A 25,446-nucleotide genomic window follows, 5' to 3' on the forward strand; every position below is an offset into this window, starting at 1 on the left:
CCTCAGTATTGCATCTCTGCTTTTTGCTGATGATGTGGTTCTGTTGGCTTCATCAAGCCGTGAGCTCCAACTCTCACTGGAGCAGTTCGCAGCCGAGTGTGAAGCGGCTGGGATGAGAATCAGCACCTCCAAATCTGAGACCATGGTCCTCAGTCGGAAAAGGGTGGCATATGCCCTCTCCAGGTCGGGGACGAGATCCTGCCCCAAGTGGAGGAATTCAAGTATCTTGGGGTCTTGTTCACGAGTGAGGGAAAAATGGAACGGGAGATCGACAGGCGGATCGGTGCAGCGTCTGCAGTGATGCGGACTTTGTATCGGTCCGTTGTGGTAAAGAAGGAGCTAAGCCGAAAGGCGAAGCTCTCAATTTACCGGTCGATCTTCGTTCCTACCCTCACCTACGGTCATGAGCTGTGGGTCGTGACCGAAAGAACGCGATCCCGGATACAAGCGGCCGAAATGAGTTTCCTCCGCAGGGTGTCCGGGCTCTCCCTTAGAGATAGGGTGAGAAGCTCGGTCATCCGGGAGGATCTCAGAGTAGAGCCGCTGCTCCTCCGCATTGAGAGGAGCCAGATGAGGTGGCTGGGGCATCTGATTCGGATGCCTCCCGGATGCCTCCCTGGTGATGTGTTCCGGGCACGTCCCACCGGGAGGAGACCCCGGGGACGACCCAGGACACGCTGGAGAGACTACGTCCTTCGGCTGGCCTGGGAACGCCTCGGGACCCCCCTGGAAGAGCTGGATGAAGTGGCTGGGGAGAGGGAAGTCTGGGCGTCACTGCTAAAGCTACTGCCCCCGTGACCCGACCTGGATAAGCGGTAGAAAATGGATGGATGGATGGATGGACTGTAAATGGAATCATAGGACAATATTAACACTTTTTTTTTAATTGTATTCTATCATGCATTTAACTAAGGACACTGTTCATCCCTGACTCTTCCTTCAGTTGCAGTCACCTTTAATCCAATAGTCCTTTAATCCAATAGTCCTCTACTTTGTAAAGTTACCTTGGGTGACATGAAAGTCACCTCTAAATAAAAATTATTTATTATTTATCATTATCAGTTCATCTTTAGGTTGTCATAAATTTTTTCTCTTGACAGAAGAGGAAGCCTAGAATATTTGGATATTTAGTAAATGATAGTTAGAACATAATCACTGATGTATTTTATTGTATTTAGAAATTAGATAAGGTCATGTGAACCAGATACAACACCGATGCTGGGATACAGTTTTATGAGACATAAAGTGTCAAGGTTAAGATTAGGCATTTACCTTAGCAATTAATGAAACGAAAAAGATGTCAAACATAAGTGCTTGTATGGAGAGCGACTGTTGACCCAACTTGAAATGAACTGTGAGACTCATTTCCACGAAAATGTCATCCAGAACTGGTATTTACCAAGCACCACAAAAGGGGAGAGCGGCCGGAGTAGGTTTCACATTTTGATCAGGATGAATTAGATAATGAAAGGAACTTGTTCGATTGATATGAGATCAGCATTAACATTTAGTCACACTTGAAAAATAGTGCTCTCATGTTTGAACTTGAACACAGCCCAGCCGACATTCCATTATTCGGCAGAGAGCTGAATAACCCTGTCTAAGCTAAAGGCCATTGCTATCGCTCAGACTGTCTATCAAACTGTTGCTTCCAGCTCCATATCATGCCTCAACAGATAGTGTTACATGTCAGGCCAATGGAAGCACACACTGGTGTGTAAACTGTTAAAGAATAACGCAAGTCGCAAAGGTGAGGTATTGATTTCATTTACTGGAAGCTTTTCATCTGTGCTCTTAAAGAAACCGCTGGCAGCTCACGTTCTTACACATCTTGACAAAAAAACAGGCTCTGAATTTCATTGATCTGCTTCTATTTATGTTTTCTACTTTGGAAAGAAAGTCAGTGAGGGAAAAAACGAAAAGCAAAGAAAGTCAGTGATCCTAATGAAAAAGCATGACAGGCTTACACCCAACCTGGTAAGCCTTGGAAAACGTTTTATTGTGATAGTTAGCAAAATATATAGTAAAAGGTCAGGTCTCATTCCCACACAACCAAGTCCAGCACATAGCAATTCCAACTTCGTTTAACTTTGTGGAGCAGCTTGCAGCGGGGAAGAGTTAATTGTTATAATTACATTTTTATTAATAGCTGTATAAAATTTGAGTAATATGTTTTTCTTTTCTTTTATACAATTTTACTATATATGCCCCAAAGTTGGTAGAGTCTCCCACAGACAACAAGCACACAGTAAAGTCAAGTGTGACTTTGCTTCATACGGGAGAGTTCCTGCATGTGCCACAAACTGAAGAGGCAACACCTCACACCTGTTTGAGAGTTTGAGAATCCCACACAGGGAGGCCAGAGACAAAATTCAAATCCTGAACCTATTAAGTAGTACTATATATAATATAGTGTCAGTCTGAAAATAATAAAATAGGAGCAGACATAATCTTACGTATGGGAGGCCCACTGCACGATTCCTTTCCACTGTTTTCTTGACCTCACTCAAGCTACCATAGTCCCATCTAGAAAGCTGGAATCCCAGGGACCAGTAGGGCGGAATGACGGGCTTGCCAATAAGCTGAAAGTGCAGTTGGTAGAGTAAAGTCAGTCCATAAAATAGCTTTCTGAACCAATATAAGAGACTGCTCGTTTGATAAGATTCCATCCCCATTAAAAGCAAGTGTGCAAGTAACAGTGATTGAAGCTGTTATCTCAAGTCATCATTGAGTGCCAAAAATACTGACTGTAGTTGAACAAAATGCACAATACTGTAAATGGATGTATCACCTCAAGAAACCCCTGCACTACTTCTTCCGGTGTATCTCCAAAAAGAATATAGAAGTCAAGGATTCCTCCAATTGTTCTGTACGTCACTGCAGGTGCAGGTTGCAAAGTCACTTCTGAAAGTCAACACAAAATAATGACAGGCTTTATTGTCATCCAAATAATCAAATCAAAATCCACTCGTTTGATGAGTGCATCATTGACTCAGAAATTGCAATTTTGTTTTTATATTGTTTGTCTTTTTCACCCATTGCATTGCTGTTCATTAGGAAGACCCCAAATGACTTTCCACTCTCATCTTCCAAACAGAGGAAGAAGGGATAGTGTCCATATAGGTTGTGTGTTCCCTAGAGAAACGAGTAATTATATCAAGTAAACACAGGAGAAAAATATTACTTTGAATAGATTACTAGTATTACACACTCAACTAAATTCATTCATCTTATATATAATAATACTTCTTTGAGTTCACACCATTTTTTAACTGGCTCATTTTTAGTGAAAGATTACAGTTATGGAGTTATGAAGATGAAGTGACTACATTATTATAAACACCTTTCCTCACTCGCAGCTGGAATGGCACAACTTTAAATTGCAAGTGGGAAGCAAAGGGTTTCCTGCTGGAAAGTCTGTCAGAAACAAACTTGACTCACAGCTGGAAAGTTGGATAAAACAAATTTTGCTTTTCCAAGGCTCATCTACCGCAAACTTCCCTTGATATCTATCCACTTGTCATCTATCGACATTAGCATGTTATCTTGTGTGCACTTGGATAAAAGGTATGTATCAATAATGTATCACTGAGCAAGTGATTTGTTATTATGATGATGTTGGTTTTTTTTTTTTGGTTGTCATTTTCGGGGTAATGCAGCATTATCAGTATTGTCCTTTAAATACTATGGTATTATTTTTTTAAATAATTACATATTGCTTTTAACTCCAGCCATCCATTTTCCGTACCGCTTATAATTAAAAGTTATAACATAGAACACTTTACATTAAGTGTAGGTTATTTCAATATTCTGTCGAATGTCTGATGCTGCAGCTACTACAAGTGGTTCCAATTTAGACAACACATTCGACGTGTCATTATCCATGATTATAATACAGCGAACAGCAGGTCACTGAAGCTCTTGTTAGCGAATGACAGCAGTTTATTTATGCATTTAAAATGTAAAGTAACTAATTTATAATCATTTTATCAAACACTTTTAATTGATAATGGTACTTTGTTTTGCATAGTTTTCCGGCATGATTGTATATTTACCGGGTGTTGAGCAGTAGCCGCGTTACAAGTGGTGGTCTTACTTGTTTAACTACATTTCCCAGTAGCATGGTCTTAACGTTGCTGTTTTCAACAACAAATAGCTTTTCAGTAGTGTAGCTACATTTGTTATCACCTAACACAGTAGCAGCCACAGAAGCTACATTTCCCCAGGCAGTTCTAAACCTCTCTGTATCTCTTCCATTTGACAACACATACCTATATCCATCTGAGTGTATAAAAAGATGCAGGCGAACTGTCTGATAATGCCACCGAGTCGGATGGAAAGCATTGGCAGAGGAGGGGCAGAATGAATCTCCAAGGCTATATCTTGACAAATTCATGTGACTTATTGAGTGCTCACAGAACAGTTCCGGTGTTTACTGTGCAATCCTACAAGGAAGCTCCTGTCAACATACGAGTCGATCAACACATCCAAGTAGCTTGTCCAATGTATTTAACATACAAGTATGTTGTAGGTGTGTATGTAATTACTTCAAGACAAAAGATAAGTCAATGAAAAGTCACCTCTTCCTCTTCCCATGGGGGAGCCGGGTGGTCCCCTGCGGGCTGTGGGGCCTGCTATGGGTTTTTTATCCCTGCCTGGTTTGAGGGAGGGGGTAGGGGGGTCCACCTCCCACACTCAGAGGCGGGTAGTAGGTGCTGCCAGGAGTGTGTGTGTGTGTGTGTTTCGTCGGTGGTTGTCCCAACCTGCAGGACCCATGCCTCTTAATCACTCACTTCGGACACACTCACACCACTCACTGTATATATTTTTCTCACTAATCACATCTGGTAACATATACATATCAAAGAGTTCCTGGATGACTGCTTAGCGTTGGGGCTCCCCTCTCATGACCCGCAGCTGCTCCCTGAGTTCCTCCCCCTTATCGTTCCCTTGTCGGGTGCCCCTATCCACCCTCCTTGCATTGGGTCCCTGCGGCCCCCACCGGGTGGCCAGTTATCGGGGCGCCTCGGTGGGGACGACGGACCGCCCTGGGTCCCTCGGTGTGGGATGTGTCCCGTCCACCGGGCTGCTCTCGGATGGACCCATGGGTCCGATCACGCCCCTCGATTGATTGGGTGGGGTCCTCGGGCTCCGCGGTGCGGGCACAGCAATTACAGGACACTTCTGTCAGTCTTTGTGCATGTAAAATGAAAAAAATTCTCTGGGTGTGGGGCCACTCACTTATTGGGACAAATAAATAATGAATATGCAAATTGATTGTAGTATCCCCTCACTCATACTCTCGTCCTATAGTCTTTTATAATTTACATAGTCAATCCCACCCCACTTCAGTTGTACAGCAGGGATTCACGACCCTTGTCCTGCATGCTTCTTCTCCTGTCGTTGTCCTGTTCTAGCTTGACCTGTTTGTCCTTCACAGGGTGTAGCACTACAGCCCCATGCAACACACATATTTAATGTTTCATTGTTGTAGATAATGTAATGAGTTACTTTTCTCATCCTGTTTACACAATTAGTGCTTTGTCTTTTGTCTTTGTTTCTCTCTGCCCTCTAGAAACTTAATTCTGTTCGACTCTGATTCTCAATAAGCTTCAATTATAATACTAAGAAACCACAGCGGAAGCTTAAAAACTCCACTGTGACACAGTAAAACTGTTCCGGCATAAAAGGGATACAGATCTTCCATTCTGCCGAACAGGACAAAAAAAAAAAAAAGGAAAATGAATTTCTCACCCCATTAGGAAAAGCATCTCTGGTGAAGATGGGCCAGGTCTTCCAGTATGTGTCATGGCGAAACTGTCTGTGTACGTGCTCTCCCAGGCCATAAATATTATGGGATGGAAGTTTAGCAGACAACTGTAGGAACTGGTCTGCAAACACTAATGGTCCCATGGTTGTGTCAAACCTGTATGTATTTTGTGACAAGCAAATGGAAAATTTAAGGGAAAAAGCATATGAACATGTCATGACCTACAAGAAGTAAGAAGACAATTAGATTTCTAGGGAGCAATAGAGCCAAATCTCATATCAATACATTTATAAGAAACATTTTGATGACTATAAATGTCCATAATCCTGCAGATTTTGAAAGATATTTTTCTTAGACACAAAATGTTATCAGAAGCTGTGGTAAATGGACATATTATACTGCTTTTACATTTTGGCTTACAAAGCGGTATGGAAAATGGATGATAGTCGGGCCAAAGTTCTGTGTGCAGTTTTATGAACTATTGCAGTTTTTATGATGTAAAAGGTAAATATAACATGATAATATATATTTTTTTTTTTGGCTTGCTCACATCTCACCGTGCTCTTGATGATGCAAAGGAAAAAAGAGTAAACTGTTGTTGTAAAGAAGTCAAGCCCGGCTTGAGTATTGCACATGCACTTTAACTTTAAATTTTATTTGAAAAGATGTGAAAAAGGGAAAAAAATATTTTATTTATTTTAATATTTTGGGGATGCAGTAAAGTATGGTATAGAATTGACTGTATAGTCAAGAATAATTGGCATTTAAATGCAGATTTTTCTGTTACTTAATCCCCAAAATCTGAACACCTTGATCACCTGATCACGATGCCGGTAATAAGCAATATCATAAATTCTGGTGTGAAATAAAATGTTTGATTTCTAAATGGTTGCAACACAGGAATAATGTCAAGTGTAATCTCACATCTTGTAGCTAAAAGGCATTTGAGTCAATAATGCTGCCTCATGTTGATGCAAATTGGAATGGAAGGTTGCCATGTGAAGTATTCAAACATTGTGTGTGGTATACATCCATCCATCCATCCATCCATCCATTTTCTGAGCCGCTTCTCCTCACTAGGGTCGTGGGCGTGCTGGAGCCTATCCCAGCTGTCATCGGGCAGGAGGCAGGGTACACCCTGAACTGGTTGTGTGGTATACAGTTTATGATAAAAAAAAATAAAAATAAGACTATGAATGTTATGTTATTTGTACGAAATCTGTGATCACTTTAACAGTTCCTGTGACCACTCAGCACATTTTCTCGAACCCTCCAACTGTGATTGTACGGACATTAACATTCAATAATTGATTGTCATGCAACACAGTATCATGTTGCACGTTATTATGTTGAACCATAAACTTTAACAATCTGTGTGATCAGATGTGATTACTAGGAGAGCTTGCAATACCCCCCCCCCCCCCCCCCCAAAAAAAAACTACCAATCAGAGACAGAAGGGGGGACTTATGAGGTGTCAATAATTTGTCGCACACTCAGGGGCACAATAATCGCGGGCATACCCCAGCGGCCTCGCAAAAAATACAACTTCAAAATGATAACATTTAGTGGTATAATAACATTCAATTACGGATGAGGTGCTTTTCTGGGTGATCAAGCTAAAAGGTCAATGCAAGGCAGCGTGGGTGGGGAGAGGGTTGGGGTACCTGCGATGAGTATGCTCACAAATGCCTGGCAAATGACTGACACCTCAAAAGTCTCGCCTTCTGTCTCTGATTGGTAGCTACTGTATTTGCGTTGGTTATACATGTATATCAAATTCGAGGCACAAGATGGGGACAGAGACGACTGGTTATTTCACCGATCATATTTATCATGTAGCCTGCTACTGTCAAGTCATAATAACTCATTTAACAAAGATGACAAAGTGATTTTTCGGAGAAAAATTGCAAACTCTCCTTTAAATGCTGCTGTACAATGGAAAATCTTTATCTTTTGTGATAATTTTGACTGAACATATTACTTTGTGTTCCCCTGCTTGTGTCCTATTAAAATATGTAGCCCACCAAATTTTAAATGCGTATCTCCATTCGCTGCCAGAACTGTCCTTTAAACAAATAGTTCTGCTTTTGAATTTTGTGGTGTGGTTTCATGAATGACATCACAGTGAAACAGTTTTATTGCTTCTGAGAAAATGTTTTCATAACACGGTGACGATATGCCTATAACTGCAAAGGCCTGCATTTAGTATGATGTTTTTTTGAACTTGTAACATGCACTGTGTGACTCGCCATAAGAAAACAATGGTGCACGTTTACATTCACAGCAATATAAAGAGAAATAATCAATAAGCAGTGGGAACTCACAAGACTTTTTTGTTCTCCTTCCTGCGCACAACCAGTCCAAAAGGATTGTGTGTGATCTCCATTGTGTTGCTAACGGGACTGGTCGGGTGATTGCTGACGCTGTTAACATGTTCGTGCGGGACCTCAAACCTCTGCATATGAGCGTCAGATATCTAAGTACACCACAACCAACAAGTGAATAAATCTGAGGTTATCAACAATAATTATCTGACGGTTTGCTTTGTGGGTACCTTAAAACGAAGTCGATTGCTTGATTGCATTTCAGCATGAAATGACAGTTCCTGTATATCTGCTCCAAACAGGGAAGGGGATGACATTCTCTTCAGATGTGCCTTTATTACTGCCACAAAAACACAATAAAATCAAGGTCCAGGTCATAAAACAGCGGAGATCATTAATGCATGTCTGATGTGTTATGTTAAACTAAGATTGCAAAGACAACTTACATGTAGAAAAACAAAAATGAATTTACAGCATTAAAAGAACTGTAATTAATGATCTTGCGGTCCTCAATCATTGCCTTATGGCTTTTATTATGACATGTAAAGGTCAACAGAAGACAGAAGTGGTCATTGGCAGCCAAAATTTGTATTGCAAAATACATCCTTCTACAATGGAATGCAATGTGAAAAAAAGTCAGATTTTTTTTTTTATACTTTTCTCTAAAGTGATTATCTGTTTGCAACTGTTTTAATTTTAATGCAAATACCAAAATCCAAAGGTCAGTCTCAGCCATAAAAGCTCAAATTGTGCATGTTAATTTGGTTAAAGACTCTCTCTCTCTCTCTCTCTCTCTCTCTCTCTCTCTCTCTCTCTCTCTCTCGCTCTCTCTCTCTCTCTCTCTCTCTCTCGTGTGCTCTCACAAACACACACTCAAACACACAACAATGCTGTTGGTTTTGGGCACTTAAAAATTGAAATGGTCGTAGGTGTGTGTGGACTCCCATATATTATTACATTTATTTTATTTGACGTTCATGCTCTGATTTTTAAAAAAAAGGAAAAAAAGTTACAAAACAGTTCCACTTTACTTGAGTGCTTTCTTACTTTTACTCAAGTAAATATTTGGAGGACTACTTTTTACTTTTACTTGAGTCATATTATTCTAAAGTAACAGTACTCTTACTTGAGTACAATTTTTGGCTACTCTACCCACCTCTGACAATAATAGATATCATATAATATTAATAGTGGATTAGGAGAGCCCCAGTCTTTTTTTCCCCTCAATAATAATGATTTCTGACGGGTGGCTCACTGTCCCACATTGTAGAAGTATTTTTGTGTTTAAATGAATTTTATGAGCTGACTGTTAGTCTTGGGAGATGGCATCATTTGTTTTACCATATTTCAATGCATACACCTTTGTCACACAGTTTCCCCCAAGTACAGTATTTTATCATCTAAAAATCATTTTAATTTGCCATTAGTGTATGTTTAAATAGTATACATCACATTTGTTTAGAAATTCTAACAATTAGCTGGAAATCTTTGTTCAGGCTGTGAAACCAGTAACTGAACTCACTAAAACAAAATGAATCCATGCAGGAAATAGAAAAATCTGCATTCTGAAAATTTAACCAGGCTCTCTGAGATGCTGCACATTATGTTTCACTGACAGACATGCCTGAGGCAAAGTGAGCGATAGTGGAAAAAACAAGATGAGGGTAAAACAGACAGATTGCAGTTATACACTCTCAGTTGGCGTCCAAACTAAGCTGAATCGAAAAGGCAAAAAGAGAATCAGACAGTGAGCAAAAGATGAAACACAGGTGAAAGTGTAAATTATTTCAATTTTAAGTCCCCCAACCTAAATGACAAGTTTTTCCCATCCAGAGTTGCAACAATCCATCCATCCATTTTCTGAGCCGCTTCTCCACACTGCGGTCGCGGGCGTGCTGGAGCCTATCCCAGCTGTCATCGGGCGGGGTACAGCCTGAACTGGTTGCCAGCCAATCGCAGGGCACATAGAAACAAACAACCATTCGCACTCACAGACACGCCTACGGGCAATTTAGAGTCTCCAATGAATGCATGTTTTTGGGATCTGGGAGGAAACCGGAGTGCCCGGAGAAAACCCACGCAGGCACGGGGAGAACATGCAAACTCCACACAGGCGGGGCCGGGGATTGAACCCGGATCCTCAGAACTGTGAGGCTGACGCTCTAACCAGTTGTCGACCGTGCCACTGAGTTGCAACAAATTAAGCATATTACCAATCAATCAACCAATCAATTAATCAAAAATATTTGGTTTTATTTCCTCAATTGAAGGATATACAATGAATAAATGAAGGTATGAAGTTTCATTTAATAAGAGAAAATGGACACCAGGGTCTTGTCTGGGATGGGATAGAATGGTGATTGGGAACAAAACTAAGAGTTTAATTTTACCCCTCACCCCTCCACACCGATTTCTATGTCAATAAAGGTCCTAAGACAATACAAATTTACCATAAGGATCTGGTTGCTCCACTGATTCAACAGTGTATCCGTGGTTGGTCGAAAAGAAACACCATGGTACATTTCGCTCATCCAGTGGACTCCAGCAACATCCACGCTGCTGACATCCTCTCTGTTGAAGCAACATGAATTTAGGTGTGGTTGTTGTTTTGTTTTTGTTTTTTGTTTTTTTTTAAATTAGGAGCTACAGTAGCTACACAACCTTTTTAGCCTTCATATTATTGCGATTATACTTTTTGGGGGTTCCAAATAAGAGGTGGTGCATATTGAACTAAATTTAACACAGTGATAGCCTTTAGACAAGACAATAAGGCCGAAAGAGCAAATTACTATGATAACATTTTAAATAGGCCTATTTTACACCAAACCTCTGTATGAAACCAAACAATAAATCTCTATACTGTCTGTTTACACTCTTACAGCACCACCATACTTATCCCAAGTTTGAGAGTGAAAAGTCAGTTGTCATATCACAGAGAACAATGAAGGAAGTACAGTATGTGGAGGTGTCCAAAATCTACACAGACCCTCACATTGTCACCAGAGGTGGGTAGTAACGCGTTATATTTACTCCGTTACATTTATTGGAGTAACATTCTCTCCAAACTGTACTTGTCAGAGTACTTTAAATGCACTGTACTTTTTACTTTTACTTCAGTATTTATGTGAAGTATCGATACTTTTACTCCGTTACAGTGATCGACATGCCGTTCGCTACTTTTATTTATCCATTCATGCATGTGGGCGTCTATTTTTAGACTTCATCTTCGACTTCCGCATAGGGCAGACATTACGCCAATCAAACGGGATCCATAGTGTCATTTGACTCCAATCCACCAATCAGACGACACAAAGCAGTCACATGACCACGCACGTAGCCTTCGTGATCCAATCAAAATGACTCATTTTGGGTGGTGGGGGAAACAGTCACGCGAGTGTGAAACACAAAAGCTTTGTCATGCAGCTCTTAAATTGTGACTCGCCAAACTTGGATATTTCAGCCCACTTCTAACTTGAGAAAACACCTTGTGGCAAGTTGCGGATGTTACTATTGTTGTTTTGGCAGTGGATACGGCAACATTAGCACTATCCTTATGGTGTCGCACGCGCACACACACTCAATTAGTCTGTTCAGCAAATAGCTTCTTCATGAAGTCATTCCAGTGAATAAAGCTAATAATGTTTCTGTAGGGCCCAATGCATGTGTTCTTGGTTTGTGGGACTTAAAGATTGAAATGTTGGGAGGTGTGTGTCGACTCCCATAAAAAAAAAAAATATTATTTGATGGTCATGCTCTGATATATATAAAAAAGAAATCATAAGTGACTCACAAATTACTCTTTACTCGAGTAGTTTTTTCATTTAGTACTTTCTTACTCTTACTCAAGTAAATATTCGGATGACTACTTTTTACTTTTACTTTAGTCATATTATTCTAAAGTAACAGTACTCTTACTTGAGTACAATATTTGGCTACTCTACCCACCTCTGACAATAATAGATATCATATAATATTAATAGTGGATTAGGAGAGGCCCCAGTCTTTGATTGTCACACATACCTTGGAGGCTCCAGCATCAGGGAAGCAGTCCACCCTTTCCGCATGAGAAATAGACGGACATTGTGGAACAAATACCTCTGGTGTCTCTGCCAAAAGATATGACAACCTCATGACGAACACATTAATAGTTGTTGTAAGTGGTAAACATCCGTCCATCCATTTTCCATACCGCTTATCCTCATATGATAATTTTATTTTTTGGTAGACAATTTTACAATAAGAAATTAACAATTATCAACTATGAAAAAACAATGACCAAAGCTTTACAAACTGGTCAGTATAAGGTTCTTTGGTGTTCAATAAAATGTTATTAACAAACTTATTCTATGACTAAACACAAATATTTTAATCATGAATCATTATTTCATTTGGTAAACTAATTTTGTTCAGAATATTAAGTCAATATTTGATGTACTTTAAGAATCACAGCCCACAACACTTGTTCAATCCAATATGATGATCCAATTGTGGTAGTTTGCAGTTCTCTAGAGTTGTACAGCATCATACTTAGAGAGGTTTCTAATATTTTGGTTACCTTAGCAATATGAATGAGGGTCAATACTTAACAGTTCGGAAGCTGTTCACTTGTACACTACTGCAAATTACAATATCAGTAATAAACATGTTTTCCAAATTATGACAATCACAATCACAATATTATACACTGTATTTGAAATGCACATTTTAAAAGCTCTAGTAGTTGATCTTCTTACTACATTATTAGGCAGGTGTACCTATTATTGTGACCCATGAAAGTAAATCCCTTGTATTTGGGTTTCCACACGTCGATTCACTTACCATCCTTAATGACCCCAGGTTCGCCAGTAACAAAAAGAACTATTAGAGCAATGGATGTTGCCAACACCAATGCGAACATGACCATTAAGGTCACCTCCAAACCCGAGAACCGCCTTCTCCCCATCTAAAACACAAAACCAAAGGCATGCAAGCTGAGTGATTAAAAAGGTCAACAACTTTAGAACCAATTAACGACACCATGATTCTAAAGGCAAAGTCCCAAAGTTCAGATATCATTCCTTGCTTAATGAGGCCCATTGGCAGGACACACAACTGCTATACTGTACACGTGTGGACATTTTCTCTTAGAACAACCAGTAACCTTTAACAAAACCATTTGTGAAATATTTATGAAGGGAAATATTGAGGTACTTTAGAAGACAAACAGCAATTGGACAGAAATATAGAGTCAAAGCACCTTATCATTCAACAGTTGGGCTAGATCCATAAACCCACCTTTAATCTAAAATTTTCAGATTAAATGACAGTTTGGAAAGGCCCTTTAGGATGAACTATGAGGGAGAATATACAATAAAATTATTCTTTTTGATGACTAGACAATTCTTTTCTCAGACACTTGACTCAACCACTATATTTCAAACAATCAAGCATGCCATCATTTTCATTTTAACCTTTTCTGTGTGACGGCAGTGGCATGTCGCCACCAAATCACGAAGCAATTGTGAAGAGAATTGCGTGGGAATTGAGCCCATGCCAGCTGCAATAAAGTGAGCGATGTGAACCACTATACTATCAATAGACCTTCTACTGAATTTCTTTCATCCATTTTCTGTTCCTGAAAATAATCAGATGCCCCAATACATTTGTCCACATATTGTTTCAAAATGCAAAGACAGGTTATCTTGAGCATTTCCAAGACATTCGTCATGTCACTCAAGCCATTAAGCTTCCCTCCAATGTACTATTGTAGACAGAAACAAATTCAATGTCAAGCTGCCTTTTGTGGGTATGTCTGGGTGAATTAGACATTTATTGCCATCCTGTTTAATGTGCTGTGAAGATCAAGCAAAGGACAAATATGCTCATGGCCCTGTCTGATTCTTAGTCATATACACATGATGCAATAATGAAAAGTGCCTCAAAACATTGAATGTAAGGCAGAGACAAGAAAATATTCCAACACATATGTGCATGTAGTATAAACCAATTCACTAGGCTCAACTTCTCATTAGCTTATGGTAGAAAATGCCATAAACCAGGGGAGGCAGAGCCTCACCTGCATATGAAGAGTAAACATTTTTTTTAATGATTTCATAAGATTATTTTCCTTTTTAGTTCTCTTCTCTGTGTCTTATATTGATTTTCTTTTTGAATCCAATAATTGCAATGAGTTCACCATTAAAACTTCAGATTTTTCATTCAGTGGAACCTCAATAAAACGGTCCCCGATATACAGTAACGGATATCAGATAAAACTGACCGTCGGGACTGAACAATTGGTCCAGAAACAGTTTCTATTTGTCACTTAAAATGCCGTTGACAAAGTCTGTTAGTTCCAGAACCGGCCGCTGTTGTTAACTGCCACAATGTAGGCAGAGAATGGGACTGACGTATTTCCGGGTCAAAGATATACAGTATTACTTGATCCAATTCCAAAAGAAGTGCCTTCTATGCCTACGTGGTGTCCATGTTGAATCTGGGGCATTGACCTGGCGGCCATGTGACGATGGTTATACAGTATCTATTGTCTATTATACATAGAGCAGAGAGAGAGCGGCATGGCTGCAGCGTTAACTTTGAATAGTACAAAACAAGTCTTTGGAGTCTGAAACATGCTATTTTTGTTACAGTAACAGTTTCGTTTTTGTCAAGCCATTCATCTTTGGCAACAGATTTGGAACTACGAAGCACACTAATTTCTAAGTGTTGTACGTCCTTCCACTCGCTTTTTTTCAGATTAGATCCCTCAAACGCCCGCTGAACTAACTGGGCCTTTTTATTTTATGGATCATTGTGCGTCTGTGGTCTGAAAACACGTTTCTCAGAGTGGATGAAAAGGTGAGTCAAATCACGAAGCCCATTCCTTTATATTTGCTGCAGACTGAAAACACTTGGGTTTGGGATCAATAATTGATATCAGAAAAGAGATCAACTGAAGTGTATTTGAATGCTGACTGTCTCCAGTCAGCAGGTGGTGATAAATGATGAAGGACGACTGCATTGCTCGTTATAAGAAGGAAAGAGTTTATTTTTCGCAAGCAGTTTATATCCAACTGAGCGTACGCAGCAGCTGGGAGAGAGGAACTGGATTCAGGCCTTCACCACGTTATTTTAAAGCTTACAGTTTCTGACGTCAGCGATGGGTGTTCCATCCCATCTCAACTTTCTGAATCTATGTGTACGTGCAGGAGGCATGATCTGGTTTACATAAAGATGTGCAGTCGCCCTAGTAACCTACACATCAGACTTTCAGCTCCACTCAGTGCTACCCTCGGCGGGCCCTCTCTCTATCTTATTTCCTAAAAGGAGTTATTTTTTGTACAGTATGTGTGTTTCATGACGACTACTTTAGTACTTAATAGTCACTTCAGAATGATGGAGTATGTTATTCTTTTCTGTACTTTTACCTCGGTGAAGGAATGTGTTCTTCCTCATGCAGTACAGAGAACTTTTAACCCCAGTGGAATCTTTAGGAAACCCAGATTATTGAACGTCATATTGAATAGAACCTCACAACCCGAGGTGGGGAGAAACACTTTACATTTACTCCGTTACATTTACTCAAGTAACATTTTTTATTAATTGTACTTGTCAGAGTAGTTTTAATGAAGCATACTTTTTATTTTTAGTATTTACTGTATGTTAAAAAGAAATATCCGTTATAATAATCTACATGCCGCTCGCGACTTACATTTATCAATAATTATGTGCGGCATCTATTTTTAGACTTGCGTTTTTGACTTCCGCATCGGGCGCCGTTGCTCCAATACCCCGTGATTACCACAGTGATGTTTGATTTAAATTCAACAATTTGTTTTTTGTCTTGAGTTTGTTGTCACATTTCTGTCAGGGCCAATTATACATTACTCGTGCACTCACTGTAGTAGTCTCGCCACGCTGCACTATTTGCATATCTGTTGTTGACCAATACTGGCCACTCATGGCAGAGTAGCATCTGCACCATTTGCACACTAATTGAGGAGTATCTGCAACATTTGCACAATCAACATTGTCACAGATTATCGCACTACTAGTCACTTTAAACTGCATACATTCCTTGAAGTCTCAGTGCCCTTGGCACAATGGTCATTGTACCAGACTATTGCTATATTAGTCATTCAAACTGATCTAAGTGCTAGAGTACTGCATTTGAAAAAAATACATTTGTACCGGCTTTACCAGATAACTAGCAACCCTTTATTGCTCAGTGACTGTTTTTTGTCAATGTCTTTATGTCTCAAAAGTGTTCTCCGTCAATTGACTGTCTGTTGTCGTACTAGAGCGGCTCCAACTACCGGAGACAAATTCCTTGTGTGTATTTTTGGACATACTTGGCAAATAAAGATGATTCTGATTCTGATTCAAACGACACAAGAAAGTCATATGTCCACACGCAAAGTCTTCTATTGGGCTTCGCCGGCCAATCAGAGTTATGACAGGCGTGCGCGACTTGTGGTTTGCATTACAGACTACGAAATACAACAGCTTTAACATGCACCGTACTTTTGTCACTGCCCAAACTTGGATATTTAAGCCGACTTATAACTTGAGAAAACACTTTGCGGTAAATTGCAAATGTTTTTGCTGTTGTTTTGGCTGTGCATATGGCAACATTAGCACTATTTTATGATCAGAAGTAACTGTAAAACATGCATCTTCTGGGTTATGTTCTGTTCTTTTCTCTCTCTCTCTATTTCTCTCTCTCTCTCTTACTCTCGCTCTCTGTCTCTGACACACTCTCTCTCTTTCTCTCTCTCACACACACACAAACACGCAGACACCACCAACTCATTTTGTAGTGTTAATCTGACTATAATGAACATAGTTCACTTATTGCACAAATTAATAAAGTAAATTAAGTATAAATGATTAATTTATTGTTGGTGAAGAGCTGGAACGGCTCAAGCTGTTGTCTTACCTTGGCTGTCTGCGCTTTGTCGGGGGGCAAAGTTCTCCTCAAAGTGCCTGAGCCGAAAGAAGACAACAGTTTATAATCCACATGATATATTATGACTTTAGTTTCACGCATGCGCACACTGGCGCACCCATACACACGCACACACACACACACGCACACACACAAACACTGGTGTTTAATGTATTCCTATTTGAGGATGACTTTGCATGACTTTTTCATCAAAATAATGTACATGAATGAAATGAAAAGACCCAACGAATGATACAGGTACTTTTACTATCATGAATATATTACAAAATAAAATGTATAACCCTTTATTAAGGCACATAAATATCATGCTATGAGTGCGTAATAGGCCATTCACAGAGAGATGATGGGTCTTGATAACTAGGTTGACCTGCAGAGATCCAGCAAACTAATTAACACATCTTTGAGGCACCAACAAAAATCTGAGAATATAAAATTCAGTTCTGTGATTGAAGATGCTCTGATTCTGAAGGTTGAATGTTCTGTACATTATGAATATCTTGAATCCAACCATGACATTCAGGACTTGGATCGTTTTCATTATGTTTCATACTTGATAATGAATGAGAAATGAAGAGTTAAAATCTAACAAATGAGTTTGCCGATAATATTTACTGGTAATCTTGATGGCTCTTTATTATCTTTTGATCTCAGGATTCACTTAAAAATACTTTGATAGGACCACACATCTGAAAATGAGTAGACACTTGAACTTTGTGGAAATTTTTACTTCACCTATCTACTGTACCTGGACTATGTACATTATATATTTAATCCATGTGCTGCAATCACTCTAGTCATACTCACAGGACACTTCAGAAGGAAGAAGTGTATCTAATATTATGTACTGAACCACACGAGGATAGAATATTAAAATGGCTCTCACTATGATGCAGTCTAAATTTAAGCTCTGACATGAATATGCAACAATGTAACACTTAACAAGTATCTTCCTGACCTTGAGTTGAGCTTTACCCATCTGTGAAGTATTTTGGCATGAACTGCTTTATGTATTAAGGTGTCAGGTTCATTGAAATAAGATTACGCACAGGGATTTGTTAGATTGTTTAATGAACTCCCAGTCCCCACACAGCTCTTCTGATATTCATTTCTACATAGCCTTTGTTTCCTGGCTTCTATCTTTCTGGGGGGGGAAACAGATTACAGCCACACTTTTGTGACACTCTCACAATGACAGTCTTCATTTAGCGTTCCAGAATACAAATATGCAATACACTCATCTTCCCTTTCCTATTGTTTAAGCAGTTGAGATCTGTTTTGGTGTTTGGTTTCCCAAGACTATATCTGCTGAAACACAGTCTACCATGTATTGTATTTCAGGATTTCAAGTTGTGATGGTATTTACAGTGCTAGAGTAAAATTAGACTGAGCATACTTAGCTGATTGCCGGAAAACGAAACAATATTAGTTTGTGCAACAAGAAACTGAAAATCTTTATATGATTTCAAAAGATAGTGATTTTCTTTGAAAAAAAAAATGAAAAAAAAGTTGGTGGGGGCACCACTAGATTGGCTACATGCCATGAAAACTACAATAATATAATTATTATTAGAAATATAATGCAGAGTTTATTTTTCATGCTCACCTCTTGTTGCCAGGCTAAATTAATTATTTCATTCATAGCTGCCGCATATAGTAGGCAGTAAGGAAATTACTCCAAAAACAGCACTACAGCAAATTAATTTAGTGAAATGAATAACACTGTATTAAATATAAAATTTTAGAAAGAAAGTAAAACAGTGCCATCTGGTGAGATTGCCTCTCTCACACAAATTCAAGTCACCATTGGTTTCTAATAGAAGCTGTACAGTACAAACCAGCCTGTCAGCCTTTGTCAATATGCTGGTGATGGCCTCCCATGGAATTCCAATAAAATTAATGTATGGAATCAAATGAATATCGTTGCATTTTCATGGATGACTTTCTGTACATCTGCTATTCCATCAACTTGGGCTTCACAAAGCAGTAGGAAACAGACACTGAGCACAAGTGACTAAGATACTCTGCTATTGATGTCTCAATATATTTTTGCAGTGCTTATCTGTGTACAACATTGTACAACAAGAACATTAGTACCTTTCGAATAGTGCCATTTTCCTAATCTTTCACTGATAATTTTGCTCACTCATCAGCGTTTCTCTCTTTACAAATCCAATTCCACTCTGCCAGTGCCAATTTCAGGTGCTCTTCCCCCCAGCCTAAGCTTAGGTATGTGTGTGCTAAAGTGTGTCTCTGTGTGTGTGTTGGTTTTGTCAAAGGATCATGTAAAGTACCATCCATTAAAAACCTTAACCTGCTTGTTATAAATGCTAATTACCATTTAGTTCTGTATCCGTATTTCTATTTTCATTGGTTTGATTCTCAGGAGCTCAGATGAAAAGATTTTACAGTGAACTAGCACATGAGTAGAAAGGTGATGCTAAGTATCCTATTGTATCATACTGTCATATACAAAATATCATATCAATTTCACCTAACGGAAAGTGCTGTGAAATAAAAAAAATAAATAGTTTTTCCACACATAGATATCCTTACTTCAACACAAATTGTTTGTTTACTTTTGTTTTACAACAATTGTTGTAAATATCACTGATAGTGCAGTGGGTTAAACACATCTTAATAAATGAAGAGATACTGAGTTGAGCCTATGTGCTAACTTGTCAACTCACTCTATTTCATTTCCATCAGTGTGTAAGATCTGCAATCAGGGGATGGGAAAATGTTCTCATCTTCCTGTTTTCATGCTAGTGTTGTTGTATTGAGAAGATTAAAGCTGGGTATGCTGTACCATAGCATGGAGCGTGACTGTACATTGTTCTTCTTCAGGCTGTATATATAGTTACAATTGAATCAACCCTGTGATTGGCTGGCAACCAGTTCAGGGTGTACCTCCCCTCCTGCCCGATGATAGCTGGGATAGGCTCCAGCACTCCCATGACCCTTGTGAGGATAAGAGGCTCAGAAAATGGAAATTGAATCAACAGTGCTTCTGGTGGTCGCAGCCAAGTAGTTCACTCCATGTTGCCTCAGTTGGATCCAGACCCAATTAAAAAACAATCATTTTCATTTGATAGACACAATTATACTAGCAAGGATATAAATATAAAACTGGGCCTGGTGATGCGAGACGGTGTCCCATGTTTGGTGGAAAGGATGGCGGCTAGGGGCGTCTAAAAAGGGAGCGAAAGGGGGGGCAACCCGGAGAGCAGCCACGGGGCATGTGAGGGGAACCCGCACATCAAGCAGGCATCCCGCCAGAGGGGCCTGGCCCCAGGAGCACCGCCATGAGCCGAGTGAGAACCCACCTCCCACCTGCTACTATGACTGCCCAGTCATTGGCCCTACCCAGTGTCTAAGTGGCCCCTGAGTGGTGCGGTGCATTAAAATGTGTAGTGGCCTGTGAGGATGGCGGGAGGGCAGGGCTGCCAGGCACTGCGGCCTCGCAGCTAAACCCGCCCCACAACCCGATGCCTTCCAGAGATAGGTGTGTGTAGTGCATTAAAAGAAAGGGGATGAGTGTGTGTAATGCATTAAAATTTGGGGGGAGGAGCAGGGCGTCGAGACCGGGAAACAGCACTGATGTACTGAAACCCGATCCAACACCCGCACTCTCCCGACCCTCCACCACCCCCAGAGAAACCATCCATACACAACACAAGCACATGCCTTTATGCTCTCTGCTTCAGTGATGTGAACAACAGCACATGTAGACAGCCTTAAGCATTGGATTGTTGCTCACACTGATGGTCTCGGCAATGTAGTCAACGAGAAGCATTATGGCAACCCAGAATTAATTGTGGTGATGTTTTTAACTATGGTACTGTAGCAGTAGAAAATCAAGCTAAATGTTGCTCTTTACTTGAATTTGTTCCTGTCGATATTGTTACGAGTGTGTGCATTAGCTATTCGTTAGACTAAGGTTGGTATTTGTAAATGTATTTCATACAATGCTGACTGGTTTTCCATTCATGTTCTTTGTATCCTCAAGCAATTTGATGATTTAGCATACGGATGAGTTGAGACTACAGTAAGGTGTCTTTTTTTTTTTGTGTTTTTTTTTCTGTTTTTTTCTGTTTTTTTTCTGTTATAAAAAAAGAGCGTAGTTGACCTTATGTGAATCGTTGCTGTCACATTAAACTCATATAGCCAGTAAACCTAACCCTATCACATATTGCCCAGGTGAATAACTGCACTACACTGACCTATGAAAAAACATGCACTGAATCCACAATAAGTGAAGCGCAATATAGCAAGGGATGCAAATAACTGGGCACTGGGCTAAACTGCAACAATGTTCACAATTTTTTAATGAAACATCAGTTTGGAGGACAATCAATATAAAATACACAATTCTCATGCTCCTTTTTATGGATCAAGTTAGCGTTAAACACCTGTTGTTAAGTTTATTCCACTACTTGTGTGAGCTGATGCTGCACGGGTCGCAACAAGGAATCTCCTCGTTGCCATAGTAACTGAGCAGGTGAACTTTTGTCAGGTGCCAAGAGCTCACTTGCAGTAGAATAGCGTTGGTTATACGTGTGTGTGCGCACGCGCGTTTGTGTATATGTGCATGCTACCTCACTGAGTTTTTGAAGGCTAGAAAGGAAACAGTGTGTGTGCTTATCTTTGTGAAAGACTGCAAATCCCCTTTCACTCTGTCACTCTCACTCCGGCAGCTGCCTGACTTTCTTTCTTTCTTTCTTTCTTTCTTTCTTTCTTTCTTTCTTTCTTTCTTTCTTTCTTTCTTTCTTTCTTTCTTTCTTTCTTTCTTTCTTTCTTTCTTTCTCTCACTCGCTTATCTGTGTTTCCTTTATCTTGCAGATACACAGCTGTTGTATGCTTCCCCTTTTCATTAAAAAGGAGATAAAGGTACTTCTCATCTTCATCATCACCTTTCTCCTCTTCTTACTCTTCATCCCGTTTTAGTTCCTGCATATGTCAAAGCAAATGAAGTTGTCAAATTTCTTTTACAATATGTGTATAATTAGAAATAAAAGCAAAAACATAGTGAAAGTTAAACACTGCGGTTCATTGGAGGTATCAAATTCAGAGATAGGCGTGCGTGTGTACGCGTGTGTTTCTGTGTGCTACATGGGGTGAATGGCTTGTTGTGTGAGTGTGGCTGTGCCTGCCAACACAGAGGCCTTCTCTTAGGCTTCAGTTAATCAATATGCAGCTCCTCCCCACATCACTGTCCTTGTGTTATAAATACGTGTACACACGCAGACGCTCCAGCCAAGGCAAATGGACGTAGACACTTCATCAAAATTCTGGTCCCAACGTCACATTGTACATTTTATTTACACAAACAACTGCCCTTGTTTGTGTAAATAAAATGTACAAAAATAGATGTGGAAAGCTAAATTTGGACAGTTTCCAGAATGCCAAACATGTTGATGTGTATGGTGCTTGTTTCACTCTGCACCTTTCAAACAAACATCAGAAAGCAGAAGATACCTCACTAAAGTATGTTCCATGAAGTAGTGCAACCTGCTCACAAAGGACATTGAATACATACCATTTTAGAACTGGCCTATTTTCTAGCAACATCAGACCCACTGTGCCTGTGTGAGCTCCATGTGAACCTCCCTGCTGTGATGAACTTCCCCAAAATGGCAAGACTTGCTGCAAAACACTACAACATTGGCCAACATGCTGCGCTGGAAAAATGTATTTTGAAAACGTACACTTTTAGTGGTGAGGCTCGATGCGTTATCAGTTTTTCGCTACTTTTGTTTTCTTTCTTTTTTTAACAATTCCTAAGTTATAGATGCTATAGTATCAATTTTATTTAGAATCATTTGATCAAGTTGGAATCAATGAGTACCTTATAGAAAGAGTGTAAGATTGGGGCATTTGAAATTTGAGGTGACATTGTGCATTCAATGTAACCAATGAAAGTGCCTTGTCCAGTTAAAGAGATACCTATATATTTTAAGATCAAAACAAATGCATCTCTATAAGCCATTCAATATTTTCTGCTCCTGCTTTGATTTTGATCACGGCATCGTCAATGTGCCATCACGAGCTATCAGGTAGCTGCCCTATGTAGGCCTGCAGTCAAATTTGCATTTACTGTGCAACTCATGCATGAGATTATGGGTCAAAGGGTTAATTGTTCAAAGTGGAGTGCTTTAGGATTAAATTAAAAGGTATATTCCTTTAAAGTAAAACATCATAATGTGATTAGCTACTGTAACTCGGATTTAAAACACCAAGTACAGTGTCAAAAGGGTTGTGCTTTATGGTGTAAATGAGTGGTTCATAATGGTAATACGAAGACGCAACCAAACCAATTACGGTGTGGATAATTTGCAAGTTGATGTCAACATTTCCTGTTTTGGAAGTGCTCAGTCAAATTCATCGGAAGAGCTGTCAAAAGGTATTTGCCCCATTATCAAATTTATATTTTTTGCATATTCTCCCCACTTTCTTTAAGATCATCAACAAGCTCTTCAGTTCAAGAATTCGTGACCAAGCATTGTCCTTTAGGATATTCTGGTAGAGAGCAGGATTTGTGGTTCCATCAATCACAGCAAGTCATCTAACAAAGCAGCCCCAGACCATCACACTACCACCACCATGTTTGATTGCTGGCATGATGTTCTTTTTCTGCAATGTTGTGTTACATTTACCAAATGTAATGAGACAAACACCTTCCAAAAAGCTCAACTTTCGTCTCGTCAGTCCATATGATAGTCTCCCAAAAGTTTAGGCGATAATTCAGATGTTTGTTTGCAAAAGTAAGACGAGCCCTTATGTTCTCTTTGGTCAACGATGTTTTTCCCCTTGGAACTCTGCCAACTTGCCAAATCTCTTCCTTATTTTTGATTTGTGAACACTGACCTTAAATGAGGCTAGCAAGGCCTGCAATTCTTTAGATGTTGTCTTGGGTTCATTTGTTAACCACCTGTATTATTTGTCGCTGTGCTCCTGGTGTAATTTTGCTAGGCTGTCCTCTCCTGGGAATGTTTACCACTGTTCCATGTTTTCTCTCTTTGTGGATAATGGCTCTGACTATGGTTCACTGGAGTCCCAACGCTTTATAAATGGCTATGTAATCATTTTCAGACTGAGTGATAGCGATGACTTTATTTCTCATCTGTTCTTGAAATTCTTTTGGATTGGGGCATTTTGTTGCAGATTTTTTTGTTTTTGGGCTGACTTCATTTTGTCAGAAAGATTCTATTTAGGTGATTTCTTGATTGAAGAGGTCTGTAGGTAATCAAACTCTGTTGTGGTCCAATAAATACAATTAGCTACAGTTAATTCAGAACGGGGGAGCAATTACTTTGAACACAGAGCTAGGGAGGTTTAAATAGCTTTTTCCTACCGTTACAAACAACAACTCTTCATTTAGAAACAGATTTTTGTGTTTACTTTTGTTATATTTGTATAATATTTAAATTCGTTCGAGGGTCTTTACATTTATGAAGGGAGCAAATACTTTTTTTTAATGGTACTCTATTTCTTTCTTAAGGGGTCTGATAAATGATAAACAAACGAATTGTCAAACCACGACAAACAGATGCACAGATGACCGTGGCATAGAAGAAGAAATACAGAGTATGGTGGGGTGAGGAAAAAGGGGTGAAATGCACTCAACAATTAATTCAGACACTGTTTCAGTTAGATTGGAACCCACTGTTTGAGACAAATCAAGTTTGACGATTAGGACAGGATGACAAGAGCTAAAACAAAGAATGCACTTAATTTTGAACAAGCCCCATAGTTTTTACTCATGTAATTTTTTTTTTGTATCTCAAGCTCTATGCACCCCAAGTTGGTTCTCTGATGTGTAAGTGTTTAAATGAAGTTGCAATCTTTCTGTACGAACGCTGTGCTACGTGTTTTATAAAATACAAATAATTTGGTGTAATAACCAGTGAAATTTTTGATAAAATCACCCTGGCATATCACCCACACTTGCTTTAATGGGGAGGCAAAGGCATTTAATCTTTACATTATGTTGTAGGTTCTTCTCATCTGCCAGCTCCATCTGTCACTGCTCAACCAAAGTGAAATCCAAATTACAAACAAAGACCAGACATTTACTCAGGTGAAGCAGTGGAGCATGCTCATGCTGTATGTACATCTAATTTTGAAACAGCGCCCATACATTCCTTGACTACTTCTTGTCCATTAGTTTACTTGACTGTTTCTCCTTGTTCCTCCATCTCATTTTATCTCAGCTTTCCTTCTCATCACCTGGCAGGATGGTGAGAGCGAGAGGGGAGAAGACCAGCGGGGAAGAGGAGATAGCAGACAGAAGAGTGACAGCAGCTCAAAGCTGTAGAGGCTGTGTGTGTGTGTGTGTGTGTGTGTGTGTGTGTGTGTGTGTGCGTGTAGGTGTGTGTGTGCACACTGTCTTTTGTTTTTTTAATCT

General features: G+C 39.6%; 1 protein-coding gene across 1 annotated transcript in view; it reads right to left on the reverse strand.

The window, feature by feature from the left end:
• Window positions 1-13,037, reverse strand: part of si (sucrase-isomaltase) — a 65,701-nt gene extending 52,664 nt beyond the window's left edge. The window contains 9 exon segments of the mRNA XM_061681363.1: window positions 2,457-2,582; window positions 2,792-2,904; window positions 3,036-3,135; window positions 5,755-5,926; window positions 8,096-8,247; window positions 8,326-8,435; window positions 10,546-10,666; window positions 12,116-12,201; window positions 12,914-13,037. Coding sequence (XP_061537347.1) covers window positions 2,457-2,582; window positions 2,792-2,904; window positions 3,036-3,135; window positions 5,755-5,926; window positions 8,096-8,247; window positions 8,326-8,435; window positions 10,546-10,666; window positions 12,116-12,201; window positions 12,914-13,037 — 1,104 coding nt within the window.
• Window positions 13,038-25,446: the final 12,409 nt, after the last annotated feature.

The sequence above is a fragment of the Phycodurus eques genome, chromosome 7, assembly GCF_024500275.1.
Source record: "Phycodurus eques isolate BA_2022a chromosome 7, UOR_Pequ_1.1, whole genome shotgun sequence".
Lineage (NCBI taxonomy): Eukaryota > Metazoa > Chordata > Actinopteri > Syngnathiformes > Syngnathidae > Phycodurus > Phycodurus eques.